The sequence below is a fragment of the Pelobates fuscus genome, chromosome 2 (genome assembly GCF_036172605.1).
Source record: "Pelobates fuscus isolate aPelFus1 chromosome 2, aPelFus1.pri, whole genome shotgun sequence".
NCBI classification, from domain to species: Eukaryota; Metazoa; Chordata; class Amphibia; order Anura; family Pelobatidae; genus Pelobates; species Pelobates fuscus.
The window spans coordinates 217,898,813-217,916,247 of record NC_086318.1 but is presented as its reverse complement, the minus strand read 5'-3'; the positions used below and the strand labels follow the sequence as shown (position 1 = coordinate 217,916,247).

Sequence of the window (17,435 nt, the reverse complement as noted above, 5' to 3'; positions counted from 1 at the left end):
TTCTGTGGCCGATACAAAAGGCAAGATAGTGCCAAATGTGTCCATTTGGATAGACATTGGTCTGGAACAAACCAATGTTTGTTACACCTTAGGTAGGTACACCTTAATCCACCCCTGGGCAAGACTTGATAATCCACAGGGTATATATCCAATGATCTGGCCCCCTGGGCAGACGTTTTGCTTTGAAAACGAAGTGAGTAATTAGGACTTCTGTTATCCTTTTTTTTTTTAATTCTTTATTTTCACTCGGTAGGAAAGGGAGTGCAGTTAACAACTTTTCAGGCTCACACAGAAGCCCGTGTCATAATAAGCAGTGCCAGTTGATACGGTGCATAAGTATGTAGAATAACAAATAGAATGAAACAGTAGGCTATGCATATATGTAGATTCATACCCTTGTCTTCCACCGAGGGTTTTTGAGTAGAGGTGGAAAGTGGAGATAGGGGTAAAAGAGAGCGGGGAACAGAGAAAAAGGGGGAGGGGGATAGGGGAGATAGGGACTGTTGATTCATCAGTCCTCCACCGCTATGCTTTGTCCGGTCCTCAGTTGTCTAGTTCCCTTCCCTGTGAGGATGAGACCCGTGTCATGAGGTTACAAGCCATTAATAGGTTCAGTCGGTGGGCTTTTGGGAAGTGGCTTGGTATCATGGGTTACCTGTGTCTATGTTATCGCCACAGAGAGTTGTTGCCTAAGAAGTAGTAGTGCTGTCAACAGTTCTATTTAATGGTGAGTGCGTGTTTGTAGAGCATAGGTCTCTCAGTGAGCGAGATAGGTTACCATCCTAGGCCCGTATGTAAGGATGCAGATTGTTTGGTACCTGGAAGCCCTAAATTTAGGGTCGTCCCTGGGGCTCATGTGGAGAAGAGAGGGGAGACAAGATATGAAGGTAGTCTAATGTGGAGGAGAACGGAGGATCTAGGGGAGGGGGGGGATGTACGTGGTGCTGAGGCCCTGCCAGTCGTTCCGTGTCCTGAGTGCCACAGAAGAGTGGGGGGGAGGGGAGGGGTAAGTGGTTCAGCCCAGTTCGCTGTCGTCCCAGAGGTCCCATATCATGTGGAAGGTTTTAGTGGACCCTCTGAGTCTAGCTGTTAGGTCGTCCATTAGCCTTATCTCTTTAATTCTGGCCACTATTTCTGACTCGTCAGGGGTTGTGGGTTTTAACCATGAGGCCGCTGCCGCCTTCCTGGCCGCTAAGGTAATTTTATGTATGAGTTTTTGTTCAGCCCTGGTCCAGCCCTCGAGGTGTCTATTGAGCAGATAAACCCATGGGTCCAACTCTATGGTTCTGGAGAAAACCCGACTCAGAAGGGTCTGGATGCCCTTCCAGAACCTGACCATACTGGGGCATTCCCACCACATGTGGAGATATGACCCCTTTAGCCCGCAACCCCTCCAGCATTCATCATTCATAGTTTTGCGCATCCGAAGTAGTTTTACTGGGGTGGTGTACCACCTAAACATTGTCTTAAATGATTGCTCCTGGAGGGTCACACATATAGAGGTGGTGGTCATTGGCCTCCCAAATCTCTTGCCACTCTCCGAGCTCCTGTTCCCATTGTTCAGTGTAAGTTAGTCAGCCCCACTCCCTTGTCTCAGAACAGAGATGGGCGTACAGCATTGTGATCGTTCCACGGGGCAAGTTCTCCGATAGACACCAGCGTTCAAAGAATGTCAGTGGTTTCAAGGCTGCGCGCATTTGATATGTGGTATCATTTTTGTTTTTATCTGTTGTTGGGGTAAATAATTTATCATGTATTTGTGTATGCACTGTGACTAGTTTTTGCTTATAATAAACATTCATTTATTAAAGGGACACTATAGTCACCTGAACAACTTTAGCTTAGTGAAGCAGTTTTGGTGTATAGAACATGCCCCTGCAGCCTCACTGCTCAATCCTCTGCAATTTAGGACTTAAAGCCCTTTGTTTATGAACCCTAGCCACACCTCCCTGCATGTGACTTGCACAGCCTTCCATAAACACTTCCTGTAAAGAGAGCCCTATTTAGGCTTTCTTTATTGCAAGTTCTGTTTAATTAAGATTTTCTTATCCCATGCTATGTTAATAGCTTGCTAGACCCTGCAAGAGCCTCCTGTATGTGATTAAATTGCAATTTAGAGATTGAGATACAATTATTTAAGGTAAATTACATCTGTTTGAAAGTGAAACCAGTTTTTTTTTCATGCAGGCTCTGTCAATCATAGCCAGGGGAGGTGTGGCTAGGGCTGCATAAACAGAAACAAAGTGATTTAACTCCTAAATGACATTGAACTGAGCAGTGAAATTGCAGGGGAATGATCTATACACTAAAACTGCTTTATTTAGCTAAAGTAATTTAGGTGACTATAGTGTTCCTTTAAGTTCTGCCTTTGTCTTGTTAAGAATCACGTTACCGGGGGCGGGGCCTGACCGCCGGTCGGATCAGACACGCTTTGTCTGAGCTCCGGCCTCTGAGCTGGAATACCGGAGCCAACTGCGGATCTTAAACACGACACCGACCTGAAACTGTGCTCACTGCACCACCAAGACAACTGTGACCCAGGGGATACCCAACAGGAACATCCACGGCGCCAAAGTGACCCGGCCGAGGCCTGAGGCCTACGAGCTTGAGCCGAGAGAGACGGCCGCTCTCCCGGTTCTCCAGCCGGCGGTCTGCTGCTCCCCCCCCCCCTCTGGACCGGGGGGGTCATCCCGGTATCCATGGGCAGCAGCCACCGCAAACCGTACCGCCTTCACTTCGGCCACACCGAGCAATGAGATCCGTACATGTACTCCCAAGATGGTCGACCAATACCCATCCTGTGCACAAAAAGCCCCACGCCAGCACGCCTAACTAGCCCCAACGCCTGCTACACGAAGGAGGGGAATGTGGAGACAGGGGGAGAGCAAGACCTCCCTGGGTCCTTTACCGAAATCGATACCGCTACAGGGTAAGCCAACCAGCGCACCCGACATGCCTGCCATCCAGCGGCCCCAGCAACCCTCGACTGACAAAGAGCAGCCCCACATGTGAAAACCACAAAGCACACAGCGATGCCGCAAGGTTGTTGGCAGGCGGGTGGAATCGACAGGAACCCAATCCACGACCCACCGGAGACTGAACCCCGATGAAGCACCTACCCTGCCACGCAAGACAAGCCACCAAAATTGGTATCGGATGACGCAATCCCGACCGGTGCACCCAGAGGCCCGCAGTTTAGGACCCTCACAGAGACTTTAGATAAGCAACTAACTGGCAGCCTCAGATCTGAGAGGTCCAGCGGTACGCTGCTGCCGTTTTTCTTTTTCTAGGCATGTTCCCCATGTCAGACCTCACACAGAGCTTGGTAGCAGAGCGGGACCCGACTCGACACCAGCGGTCACTTGCATACCGGCTTACTTAATTGACCATCCTAGATAACACTCCTCATGTCTGTAGTATACTGCCTGTAAACTTACTCTGTTTTGCTTGCAGACACGCATAACTCACAATGTTGGGGACCCAGTGCTGAGATGTACATAAATGCAATGCTTTCCCTCTGTGTCTCTCCTCTGTCTTTTCTTGCCTGACGGGCTCACCTTGATTCTTAACTAAACGAGAATTTAAACTGTTGTAACTATGGCATAAATATGCATGTTTACCCTCCTCAGAAAAGCAATGCCATGTATTTAACATAATCTTAAACTTAACTAAATCAATCATACGCCTGTCTAGCTTAGCATGTTTAAAACAATCTACGATGTTACAAAGCCAGATATTCTCAAGTTTAAAAAAAAAAAAATGTGCTGATTAATCTGCCACACTTTAAAATGCAATGGAAAATGCCTGCAGCTACTGTCGTGGTCCTGCACGCTTGTTGTTACTTCATGCACAAGTAAAATAAAGAATTTAAAAAAAAAGAATCACGTTACCTGCAGAGACTAATTAGTGTTTTGCAATTACATTGATATTGTGCCAAGTAATATTTAGTGGGTTTTTATTATTGATTTACCTGGGGGACCAAGGCACCCCATTTATAAATTGCCTTGGTGGTGGCAGCGTTAAAATAGTAACATTTATATTATTATGTTTAAGTGTAGGTGGTGTTAAGGGGGATTTTGTCATTATTTCTGGTCTAGTGCAGACAAATAGTGAACTTAAACCCTTTCACCACCACAACTACATGACGCACACTCTTGGAGTGTTCAAATCATATAGGCTCATATTATTTTGCTCAAAAGGTACTGGTAGTGAAGGTGTTGAAGAAACACTACACTCTTCATAACAACTACTCATCTTAATGAAGTTATAATGGTGTATGGAGGTCCTGGGCGCCCACTTACCAAAAGGGGTAAAACTATTTACACAACTTTCTAATGCAATTTTAACAATGGTAAGCTAGTGATAGGCCGAGAGCTTCAGCTGCCACTCTCAACCTTTCACCGCCAGTCTAAGATTTTTTTTCATTGATGCTGGGGTCTTGGATGGAAGAACAGAGCAGGTCATATCTAGGCAATTCAGTCATACATGGATTTTTAAGTAGAGAAATAAAACAAATATGCATAACAAGAAAATATTTAGCTTATAGATACTATTTATAGGCGTGTACTTAATTTCTTATTTTATTTTAGGGTCTAGCTAGCAAAACAAAGTTATTGTGACGGTTTCTGGGCTTCTAAGTATTAAAGAAGAGTTAGTCACCTTGGAAACTGGCATGTGTGCAGAAAGGTAGCAGGCAAGATATGCTGATTAGTAAGAATAGTCGAAAAGGATTGCTTTTTGTTACACTGACAGTGCTCTTGGCAGGCACAGATAACTAACCACCCAAGCTAAGATCAGTGGTGGGAGTTCAGTCAACTCCTAACAGACTGTCAAGAGAATGCAAATTAATGACATACATGCAAACAGAGAAATGTGGATGAATCTACATAAGGTAACAAACAGAACACAGTTCTCCATTCCAACACATAGATATAGATATTTGCAGTTATAACGGTTACCACTGTGGATGCTCAGTGGGGCGTTCTCCTTAGGACCATATAATAATATAATATGGACTGTTTCACCGCAGCTCTGCTCTGCGTACTCGGAGATAATATAGATACTGATGATCTCCCAGTTGATAAAATGAACTAGGAGGCATGGTGCTTGCTTCTCATAGTAGAACATTGAATTTAAAGGGATTCTCTAGTGCCAGGAAAACAAACCCATTTTCCTGGCGCTGTAGAATCCTGGAGTGCCACCCCTGCTTCCTCCAGTCACTTACCTGAATCCAGCACCAATGTCCCTCGGCGCTGGGTCAGGCTCCGCCCATGCTCCTCCCCCGCCGACGGGGGAGACCTAATGCGCATGTGCGGCAATGGCTGCGCGCATTACACCTCCCCAAAGGAAAGCATTATTCAATGCTTTCCTATGGGGATTCAGGCGACGCTGGAGGTCCTCATGCATAGCGTGAGGACATCCAGCGTTGTTTAGACGACCAAAAGTAATCTAAGGATCCAGAAGTGCCTCTAGTGGACAGCTACTAGGGGAGGACTTAACCTTGCAAGGTAATTATTGCAGTTTATAAAAAAACTGCAATAATTACACTTGTAGGGTTAAGGGTGATGGTAGTTGGCACCCGAACCACTTCAATGGGCTGAAGTGGTCTGGGTGCGTACAGTGTCCCTTTAATGTTTCTCTTTAGAAACACTGCCTTAGGTTTCATGCTGCAGAAAAAAAACTATGATGAAGTGCATCCTCCCAGCTGTCTGAATTACCTTTATAGGTCACAAACTACTAAGAGTAAAACAAATATAAATGTGAGATGAATATAGACTTTGGTATGTTTATCTTAAGCTTCTTACTATATTAATGGTTTAAATAAAGGGTGTAAGTACACCGATGACTGTCACACCAGTAATAAATCCAATAGAAAGAAAAGACATCAAGGCACTCATAGATAGGTATCCCATTATTTGCCATCAAAGAAAACAAGACTGTTATATAAATACAGGGAGTGCAGAATTATTAGGCAAGTTGTATTTTTGAGGATTAATTTTATTATTGAACAACAACCATGTTCTCAATGAACCCAAAAAACTCATTAATATCAAAGCTGAATATTTTTGGAAGTAGTTTTTAGTTTGTTTTTAGTTATAGCTATTTTAGGGGGATATCTGTGTGTGCAGGTGACTATTACTGTGCATAATTATTAGGCAACTTAACAAAAAACAAATATATACCCATTTCAATTATTTATTTTTACCAGTGAAACCAATATAACATCTCAACATTCACAAATATACATTTCTGACATTCAAAAACATAACAAAAATAAATCAGTGACCAATATAGCCACCTTTCTTTGCAAGGACACTCAAAAGCCTGCCATCCATGGATTCTGTCAGTGTTTTGATCTGTTCACCATCAACATTGCGTGCAGCAGCAACCACAGCCTCCCAGACACTGTTCAGAGAGGTGTACTGTTTTCCCTCCTTGTAAATCTCACATTTGATGATGGACCACAGGTTCTCAATGGGGTTCAGATCAGGTGAACAAGGAGGCCATGTCATTAGATTTTCTTCTTTTATACCCTTTCTTGCCAGCCACGCTGTGGAGTACTTGGACGCGTGTGATGGAGCATTGTCCTGCATGAAAATCATGTTTTTCTTGAAGGATGCAGACTTCTTCCTGTACCACTGCTTGAAGAAGGTGTCTTCCAGAAACTGGCAGTAGGACTGGGAGTTGAGCTTGACTCCATCATCTTTGATGATACCAGCCCAAACCAGTACTCCACCTCCACCTTGCTGGCGTCTGAGTCGGACTGGAGCTCTCTGCCCTTTACCAATGCAGCCACGGGCCCATCCATCTGGCCCATCAAGACTCACTCTCATTTCATCAGTCCATAAAACCTTCAGTCTTGAGATATTTCTTGGCCCAGTCTTGATGTTTCAGCTTGTGTGTCTTGTTCAGTGGTGGTCGTCTTTCAGCCTTTCTTACCTTGGCCATGTCTCTGAGTATTGCACACCTTGTGCTTTTGGGCACTCCAGTGATGTTGCAGCTCTGAAATATGGCCAAACTGGTGGCAAGTGGCATCTTGGCAGCTGCACGCTTGACTTTTCTCAGTTCATGGGCAGTTATTTTGCGCCTTGGTTTCTCCACACGCTTCTTGCGACCCTGTTGACTATTTTGAATGAAACGCTTGATTGTTCGATGATCACACTTCAGAAGCTTTGCTATTTTAAGAGTGCTGCATCCCTCTGCAAGATATCTCACTATTTTTTACTTTTCTGAGCCTGTCAAGTCCTTCTTTTGACCCATTCTGCCAAAGGAAAGGAAGTTGCCTAATAATTATGCACACCTGATATAGGGTGTTGATGTCATTAGACCACACCCCTTCTCATTACAGAGATGCACATCACCTAATATGCTTAATTGGTAGTAGGCTTTCGAGCCTATACAGCTTGGAGTAAGACAACATGCATAAAGAGGATGATGTGGTCAAAATACTAATTTGCCTAATAATTCTGCACACAGTGTATAAAACAGACATCACAAGCTATTTATTGAAGGTAATTTTATTTTTTTGCATGGCCATTAAAGGAGCACTATAGTGCCAGGAAAACAAACTAGTTTTCCTGGCACTATAGGGTCATTAGGTCCCCCCCAACCTCAAGGCCCCTTTCCTGCTGGGCTGAATGGGTTAAAACCCCTTCATCCACTTACCTTTCTCTATCGCCGCGCTCCCTCTGTGCTGGGGAACTCTCCTCCTGCCGACGTCAGAACCGAATGCACATGCACAGCAAAAGCCGCGCGCGCTTTCAAACAGCCCATATGAAAGCATTACTCAATGTTTTCCTATGGACGTCCAGCATCTTCTCACTGTGATTTTCACAGTGAGAATCGTGGAAGCGCCTCTAGCAGCTATCAGTGAGACAGCCACTAGAGGGTGGATTAACCCTCAGTAAAACATAGCAGTTTCCCTGAAACTGCTATGTTTTCAGCTGCAGGGTTAAAACTAGGTGGTCCTGGCACCTAGACCACTTCAGTGACCTGAAGTGGTCTGGGTGCCTATAGTGGTCCTTTAAACTGCCAATCTCTGCTAAACATTTTAGTAAAAACTTTTTTTTCTGATTTTAAACACATACCTTTTTTAATGTGTGTTTCATAAAACAGATGTGTGCTACTCCTTTCAAAACTCCATATTGTGTTCAGTCAGCTACATATTCAGAGTACAACTATCTTGTGAAGCAACAGTGGTATATCAGACACCAGGCCATTTCAGTGTTTGCAGTTGGAAATTTGATGTCTCTTTTTGGGGCATTACAGCAGTTTGAGTGTTAAAATTACCCCAGAAAGGCCTACCATTTTTGAAGTAGACACCCAGTATATCTCATACAGTTTTTATTGTGACTGAACATGCTTCCATTTTTCAACAGTTTGTGTCAAAGTTTGTGGTAAAAATTTGTATGCATCTTTTACATAGACACTACATTTTTGCTGGCCATTTAGCAAATCTGATGTGCCACTATGATCAAACACTCCAAATTATGCTCGGGAAACTCTTATGAATAAAACAATAAACCCACAATCTGTGACAAGAAAATATTAAGTGTGCGAAAAACATTAAAGACAAGCAGCACAAGAAAAAAAAAAAAAAAAAACACACTTGTGTAAGGTACTTTCCTTAACCAAAATAATCATAAATAACATTATTTATTACAAGTGCAAGACTTATAATACAAAATGGAGTGCTGTGTGGAAAGAAGTATCTTACCCCCTTACAGTATGCTGTACAATAGCAAAGTTAAAACAGAAGCATATAAAATATATAAAACAGAGAGAACAACAAATGCAGATGGTAACAATCCTTGGTAAATGTGAATAGTGGGGTGTAAACACACACACATGTAATGGACCACAAAATATAGGCTCACTTAATGCATAGTTGTGCCTTTCCAGATAGCACCTCACCTGTCTTCTATCTGGAGACGTGTCCAGAAAAAAACACAGGAATACCACAATAAGAAAGCATGCCTGACAAGTATTATATCTAATATGGATACAATAAAATATGGACGTTCACCTTATTTAGAGCCTATAAGTCCTTGGTTCTAAGGTTACGCATCTAGTGTCAATTTGTGTTGTGACACTTCCCCAGGTGTATATCTTGATCCTTGTTGTAATAAAGTGCTGGCAACAGTGCTACAGATATTAAGTTTATATAACATCAAATACAAATATAAAAACAATAACGCTCACTTAATATAAAGTCCAGCTTGTGAAAAAATCTCTAAAACGAGTTTCGCTGTGATAGCTTACTCAGTTAGCAGTCAGTGCTGGACTTTATAATCCACATTTTGGGAAACGCATGTCATCTGTAAAAGTAGACAGCACAGGGTATGTCATATGGTATATTTTGTACTTATTGTACATCCATGTTAATTTATGGCATATTTTTTTTGTGGGTTTTTTTACATGCACATTGTAGTTTATTCTGTAAAGATGTGTGCTACTGCAATAAAAAATCACTAACTGTGCAAAGCTATATCTCCTTAACCTGGGGTTTCCTTGTTAACAGCAGGGAAACAGTCCCAGCTGGTAATATGCCGCATGATGGAATTATTCTGCCATGGCTTCTTAAGGTAAGGACATCCATGAAAGATAATTCTATCGTAGGTCATTAAGTGGCTAAGATGAAGTAGTTTTGGTGTTCAGTGTGTCCCGTAACATATTATTCATGGTTTTATACAACCTGATAATGCTACAAACAATATTTACTTTTTTTCTTTTTAGTTCTGGTTGTATTGTAGCATTACTTATTCTACGAAGGCAATGTATCATAGTTAATTTTTGCTATACGGTGAAACATTCATCCAAGGTGGGGAGACGTGTGACATTTCTGTACTTCTTTTAAGTTCTCTCTCTCCCATTTCTTCTTATTTTAAATACGGTATTACATTATAGTTTTCTATACATTTTTCTATAGCTATCCTTTCATATTTATAAAGTCGTATTACCTTACATCCCATTTATTTATTTGTGGCTTTCACGATTTGAGATGTGGGGTCACTCATACACATTGGGATCCTCTACACTTTTGTACGTATTTCTCTCATTTCTTTGTGTGAGGTCACACTGTAGTGGTTTCCCCTTTTATGCACTTTATTATTTTATTTCATTCTTCAATGTTTTGTATTTACTGAAACGTATTCATCCTTTTGAAACACAAGGATTACACTAGAACACAGAAGAAAAAAAACATGCACACGATAGTAAGTCTAACACCTACCTCCCACAGTTCATACACCTCCTTCTTCATTTCCTCTGGTAACAGCTGAGTCAAATGCTTCATGGCTTCCTAAACAAGTAATGATAAAGTTACTTTATTCTTCTGCAATTTCTTTTTGCTTTGTGTTTTTACAATGTCAAACGGGAAGATGCCCATATTTTTTTTTCTTTCAAACACCCTACAACTTTTATTTCCCCAAGAGGGTTTTAAGAAATGTAAGAAAAGCGACCAAAAATAACAAAATGTAATACCACACAAATTAAATTTATGACCCCCTCAAACAGCAACTTCTCTGAATGTATCAGAATTAGCCTTGGCAACAACAGCTTGGATTCTGCTCAGGGAGTATTTTCCAAACCAGACTCTTGAAGTAGGAAGGCTCTTCCCACTCACAGCTGAAAAAAGGGCCCATCTACTGAAAAAGATAATTGTAGGACAGGGTGGGTGGGGTTTTCTATGTTCGGCAGAATGCCAGGACATAGCTGGGAAGGGGGTAGATATAGGCCGGACAAAACCCCTTCCACAACTCTAGGTATACTGCCATTACATTTATGTTACATAATCTGGGCAATCACTACATCAACCAGTATTTGTAATTGTAACATGTTAAGAATAAACCAAAATTGGTGGATTTCTCAAAGCGACTGCAGGACACAGTGTATGATCCAGAAATCTTTATCTTCTTATTTTTCTAAATACAAAAACAAGGCAGTGGGGGCAATACAAAAAAACCAAACAAACAAACCAAAAAAAAAACATGTAGAGATTCCAAAAAACATTGTGCCCTTATGTCACTTACTTATAGACAATTGGTTCTATAGATCTATAAGCAAGTGCCGTAAGGAAACATAACGTATTAGGAGACTCCAGAGGTTGTTGGATGTTTTTTGGTACCGTGTCTCACCCCGTATTGCTAATTCTTTTGTATTTAACAGAATAAAGAGATCCAGATTTCCTGAATCAAATACTATGACCCAAGGAATCTAGGTTATTACCCAAGTTAAACTAATTTTGGTGTTTCACCCGTTTTGTTATTTCTTTCAATATTTTATTTATTAATGTTTTGAATTTCAGTAATCATCAAGTCTAAGCTAAATAGGGTCAGGAACACAAACGTGTATTTCTGACTCTATAGTATTAAAACCACCATGTTCCTCTAAATATAGCAAAATCTAACCTTTATTTTAGTCTGCTGCTGCGGCCTCTGCCCCTGATCTGCCTGCTTGGCTGACATAATCAGAAGTAGTGTTCTGAGCCAATCACAATACTTTTACATAGGATAGCATTGGATTAGCTGAGACTGTCAAGGAGGCAAAGCCAGCACACGTCAAACACAGCCCTGGCCAAGCAACATCTCCTCATTGAATAAATGAGAAAAGTTCAGTGTCTCCATGCAGAGGGTGGAGACACTCAATGTCAGTGCTGCACACTGAGTAGGTGCCCCAGGAAACACCTCTAGTAGTCATCTGAGGAGTAGCCAGTGGAGGTGTCTCTAGGCTGTAATGTAAATAATGCCTTTTCTCTGAAAAGACAGTGTTTACTGCAAAAAGCCTAAAGGAAATGATTATAGTCACAAGAATAAATACAATAATCAGTAGTTGTACCACTGTAGGAACAGACGATCATATTCATAAGATCACAGGCTACTGCTCACAATAAGTTGTTTATGGTAACAGCACTCATACCTAGTGGATAAAGGAACCCTGTAATATAAACTGCATAAGAAAGTCTTATTGAGTGTGTTGAAATTTCTTTGATATTCCAACACTATCAAAGAAATAGTTGAGACAATTGAGGCACTAATTTGTCTCATGCAAGGGCGGTGTATAAAATACATCTGCCGTCAGGTTCTCTGCCTGCAAGGTTCTCTGCTAGCTCCCCCTTCCTCCCTCCTTGCAGTTCATCCCAGCCTTCCTTCGTTGTAAAGATGTATTATGTTTATTTTATTTTTAAATAGCAGTCCAGCCATGCCTGTTCACTTCCACTTTCTCCAATCACTGGCTCCAAGCGTGTGCATGTGCTCAAAACTTGTGAGAATGGTCCAATCAATGTTTCTGTTCGAGACGCATTTGACCTGACCACGTGGGGAAGCCTGTGACGTTGCAACGGGGTGTGGAGAAGAGCATCAGGAGCTTCTCCCTGGTGATGGATTTCAGGTAAGTTTTGAATAAAAATTAAAAATAGTTGGAGTAATCCTTTAACTTATATGAGATGAATTGGTCCCTAAGCCAATTGTGTTTTTGAAGGATGAGTAAATAAGTTAATGTCAAGCAACTAATTGGCATCCCTGACATAAAAAGTTAAACACAACTGTCCTAAATGGAGTATCTCTTTAAGCTCGACTGTACTTCAAATTTTATTTGATAAACTCTGCCACTTTCTTTTTACCATTAATGTTATCAGAGGACTAGCTTTCTATATCCATGAATCATACACTGCCCAAATATAAAACCATAAATTAAACCCCCCCAAAAAAAACATCTCTCCATCAAATAGTTGTATTATCTTGGGAGATGACCACCTGTTCTAATGGCAAGTAACAGTAATTGCACTCAATCCATAAGCCGATTGGGTACGCAGGACTTAAACGTGCCCTTAAGCATTGGAGTGCCTGGATCTTTTTGCACACCTTTTCTAATGTGTCTAACTGCATATACTGCAACAACCACTGTCCAAAATTACCTGTTCTCACTACACCTCAAATCATTACTACATAGGAGATATGAACTAATTTACTAATTCAGGGCTTGACAAATTTGTTTTGGAATCTAGGAGCCAGTTTTTTTTTTTTTAAAGGGACACTATAGTCACCAGAACCACTGCAGCTTAATGTAGTGTGTTATGGTGCCTATAGCCTGTCCATGTAGTCTTTTCAATGTAAATGCTGCATTTTCAGAGAAAAAGCAGTGTTTACATTGCTGCCTACTAAGACATCTAGTGGCTGTCACTCAGACGGCCACTAGATAGTCCTGTGTCAGTGCTCTGCATGGAAGCGCTGAATGTTAACCATACAGAACATGCACAATATCCTCCCAACGCTTTTCTAATGTAAAGCATTGGCTTAGCTGAGATCATAAACATTGATGAACTTGGCAATGGAGGCAGGAAAAGCCACGACAAAACCTGCACAGCGTGGGGAAAAAAGGTGAGTAAAAACACCAAATCACGTGATCGGAGGGGGGCAAGTACCTAAACAGACACACTCTCTGACAGACACACACACACACACACTTTCTCAAACACTCACACATTTAATTTTTGTATTTTAATCCACCCAGCCTCCCTACCTTTGGGAGAGCTGAGTGGACTTTCCCTGGGGTCCAGTGGGGCTGCTCTCTTCCTGTGTGAGAGGGAGCAGTAATCTACCATGCAGCTACTCTCAACTCCCTTTGATGCCAGGGCCAGAATGACGTCATATTCCCTCTCCCAGCATCATTAAACTGCGTGAGGGAGCAGAGAACAGCTGCGGGAAGATCACTGCTCCCTCGTACCCTGCCCCAGCCAACTGCCTTGATGCTCCACTCAGCCGGCAGCCTCCATAAAGCCCAGGGCGTTGTAACCGGCCGCTTTGGACTTTATGGAGGTGGCAGTTTAAAACGCTCACTAAGCCAGCCGCCCCCATAAAGCCCAGGGCGGCCGGCTACAATGCTCACTAAGCCAGCCATCTCCATACAGCCCAGGGCGGTCGGCTACAACACTCACTCAGCCTGCTGCCTCCATAAAGCGCAGGGCTGCCGGATACAACGCTCACTGAGCCGGCCGCCTACATGCTCCCACGGGTGGACAGCTGGCTCTGTTATTTTCCCAGACGGCCGTTTTAGATAAAAAGCTGACAAATCCCAGGCGTCAGGGCAAGCTTTTTAATCGCCATGGCGAACCGGGGCCTTGGATTTGTCGAGCCCTGTAACTAATTTACCATATATTTCTGCTTTTTCATTGTGTAATGCCATATAACATCAAGGAATTTGTTTGTAATTTCTACATAAAAGAGTAATGTGTGTGTAAATATATTCTATTCTATTTCAGGTGTCTCTCCTCCCTGCAGACCCACCATGTGTCTCATCCTCCCTCACCTCCCTGAGTCAAAGCACTTTCCCCTCCCCTTCCTGCGTCAAAGTCCTTTCCCCTACCCTTCCTGCGTCAAAGCCCTCTCTCTCTCTCTCTCTGTATGTCAAAGCCTCCTTCCCATACTCTCCCTGTGGCAAAACCTCCCTCCCCCTTCTCCCTGTGGCAAAGCTGCTGATCTGTGGGTAAAGTATCTTTAGTTTCCTCTATCCAGACTGACAGGAAGTGTTCTGTCCGGGTAGAAGAAACTAAAGTTCCTCTACCTACGGATGGGCAACAACAAGGTCAGCAGGCACAGGAGGGGGGGGGGGGCTTTGACACAGGGAAGGGAGGGGGACAGACCGTGCAAGAACTGACAGGCAGGAGGGGAGAACTTCCCTCCTGCCCGTCCCCCATCGATTGCACCCAGGCAGTTCTTGCAGCCAATATAGTAAGGCAGGCACGCTCTATTAGAACGTGTCTGCTACTTCCGTTAGCTCAGTGGAGGCGTTTCTATTTTCAGATATAAAAGTGCTAATTTCACAATGAAATTGGCACTTTTATAAATGAGGATATTAAAGGGATACTCCACATCCATATAGCAATTCAGCAAGTTGAAGTGGTCTATGGATGTGAAGTACTCCTTTAAGTCATTTCCAGAGAAAAAAATAAGTTTTTACAATAAACTTCAGAATATTGTTAAAATGCAAAAGAGTAGGGATAAAAAACATTATGTTCAAGCAGAAATCATTACTACACTTTGTGCAACGCACACAACACCCACCTTTTCTTGCCTGTGCTTCTCTTCCTTAGAGATGTTGTCAGCAGGAGCTATATCACCCACAATGCACTCTGCCATGTCATGCACTAGAGCAAGTCGTATACATCTGATGGAAAAAGAAAATCTGTCACAACAAACCTGGGTAACTGGCTGCATTCCTTTATACCTTACATTTCTTATTGTTGGTTATAGTTAGGTTTATTCACTTATACCTGTATTATTATTACTGTAAGGTGTCTTAAAATATCACTATAATATCACTATAAGCACTATAACCATTTCAACTTACTGATGTAATTATGGTGCAGAGACCCACACCCTGAAGCCTTTCCTTTTAAAAATGTGTCATTCCAGAAATTAAAATTAATTTTTATTTTATCTGTAGAGCTTCCTCCCTGGGATATCAGTCAGCCAGGTGGAATACTCTTTGTGGCAGGCAATATTAGTTTTGTGCAGGGAAGAGAAGGAAGGAAAAGGGAGGAAGAGAGGAGCAAGTCACTCTATGTGGAATTTGTCTCACCAAAGTAAGTGCAACAACTTTCTTACCTCTGCTAGACTACAACTTCTAACAGACTCAGACACCCCCCCCCCCATGGGCCAATGCCCATGATTATTTAAATGAAAGAGATAGCCAGGGGATAGTGGGAGTTGTAGTTCAAATCATTTGGGGGGCTGCAGGTTGTGCAGGCCTGCTTTAAATGAAGGATAATATAAAGAAAGGGATACAGCTAGGTGCTAAAACATAAAAAACAAAGAGCACATAGTGATGTACAGGTGTTATATGGCATTACACAATGAAAAAGCAGAAATATTTGATAAATTAGTTACACGGCTTGACAAATCCCAGACGCCAGTTCGCCATGGCGATTAAGAAGCTTGCCCTGGCGCCTGGGATTTGTCAACTTTTTATCTAAAACGGGCGTCTTGGCAAATAATGGAGCCAGCTGTCCACCTGCGGGAGCATGTAGGCGGCCAGCTCAGTGAGCGTTGTAGCCGTCCGCCCTGGGCTTTATGGAGGCAGCCGGCTGAGTGAGCGTTGTAGCCGGCCGCCCTGGGCTTTAAGAATATCAGGCTCAAAAAGACACTATAAGCACCAAAATAACTTAATGAAGCAGTTTTGGTATATAGATCATGGCCCCTGCAGTCTCACTGCTCAATTCTCTGCCATTTAGGAGTTAAATTACTTTTGCTTCTGATTATGCAGTCATAGCCACAGATGGCCCCTGGCTGTGAATCACATTGCCAACATGGGAAAAAATAATTTCATTTTCAATTAGATCTTACTTCTGGTTCTTCTTGTAGCACATTAGCAGAAACACCAAGAACAAAAATGCTTTACAATTGATTTTGTTTTGCACATTTATCTATATGTGTCATAAATACAAAGAGAGGAAATTCAATAAATATAGTTACCTGTCCTTATTAAGTTTTTGGTCTTCTGTTAGCATAGCCATCACAGCCATCCGGTACATATGATCTGATACACTTTCTGGTTTCTCCACTTTGCGGTACACCCATCCTGTCCTTGGGACTCTCTGTCAAATAAACAATGCAAATAAATGACAAGGTGGCGACCAATGACCGAAGGAAAACATTAAAACAACTTTATGCAAAGGAAACATAATTATTTGGCTTCCAATACCTTACAATTACATAAAGACAGGGACAGTCTTAAAATGCACATACAGGTTCCTTGCAACATAACCATATACAAAAAAACCTGAAACCATGGTGCTTGGAGTAACAAGTTAAAAACACTGCTCATATTCTACCTCATCTAATGCAAGATGCAACTAAGGCACTCGCTGACACACTTCACGCTTTAATGCAACTCGCACCTCAATAACGGCACTGCCTCACTAAAATCTATTATAAATGCTACTTATCTTCCTCACTCCCATAACTTTCTGAAATTAAAAACACCCTTCAGCAATTCAAATTGACTAACCTTTGAAGTTATCAACAATTTTACTCCCGGTTAGTTCTCCTGATTGTAAAAAGGAATAAGAGTGTCCTGATTAATAGATTCTCTTTCTGATCTTGGAGGGCTGTTTCTGCTTGCAGTGCATTAGCAGAAATAACAGGAACTTTGAAGGAAAGTATTTTTATGTATATATAAGTCACAAAATATTTTTTTTCCATTCCTCATACATATACACAGGCAGGGCTGCCACCAGAAATTTTGGGGCCCCTAACTCAGCTCAGGGTCTGGGCCCCATGGGGTCCGCCTCCAAATACCGCCCACAGGAATACACACACAGACACAAACACACACACTGATACAAAAGGAGACAGATACATACTAACAGACACACATACTAAAACAGACATACACGCATACAAACTGACACACACATAGGCATACATAGTGACAGACAG

General features: G+C 42.2%; 1 protein-coding gene across 1 annotated transcript in view; it reads right to left on the bottom strand.

Moving 5' to 3' along the window:
• Nucleotides 1-17,435, bottom strand: part of HDDC2 (HD domain containing 2) — a 55,239-nt gene that overhangs the window by 34,491 nt on the left and 3,313 nt on the right. Inside the window, exons 2-4 of the mRNA XM_063443180.1 lie at nucleotides 16,470-16,591; nucleotides 15,060-15,162; nucleotides 10,232-10,300 (exon numbers count right to left, since the gene is read on the bottom strand). Of these exons, the coding sequence (XP_063299250.1) occupies nucleotides 10,232-10,300; nucleotides 15,060-15,162; nucleotides 16,470-16,591 (294 nt within the window). The remainder of the gene's footprint in view (nucleotides 1-10,231; nucleotides 10,301-15,059; nucleotides 15,163-16,469; nucleotides 16,592-17,435) is intronic.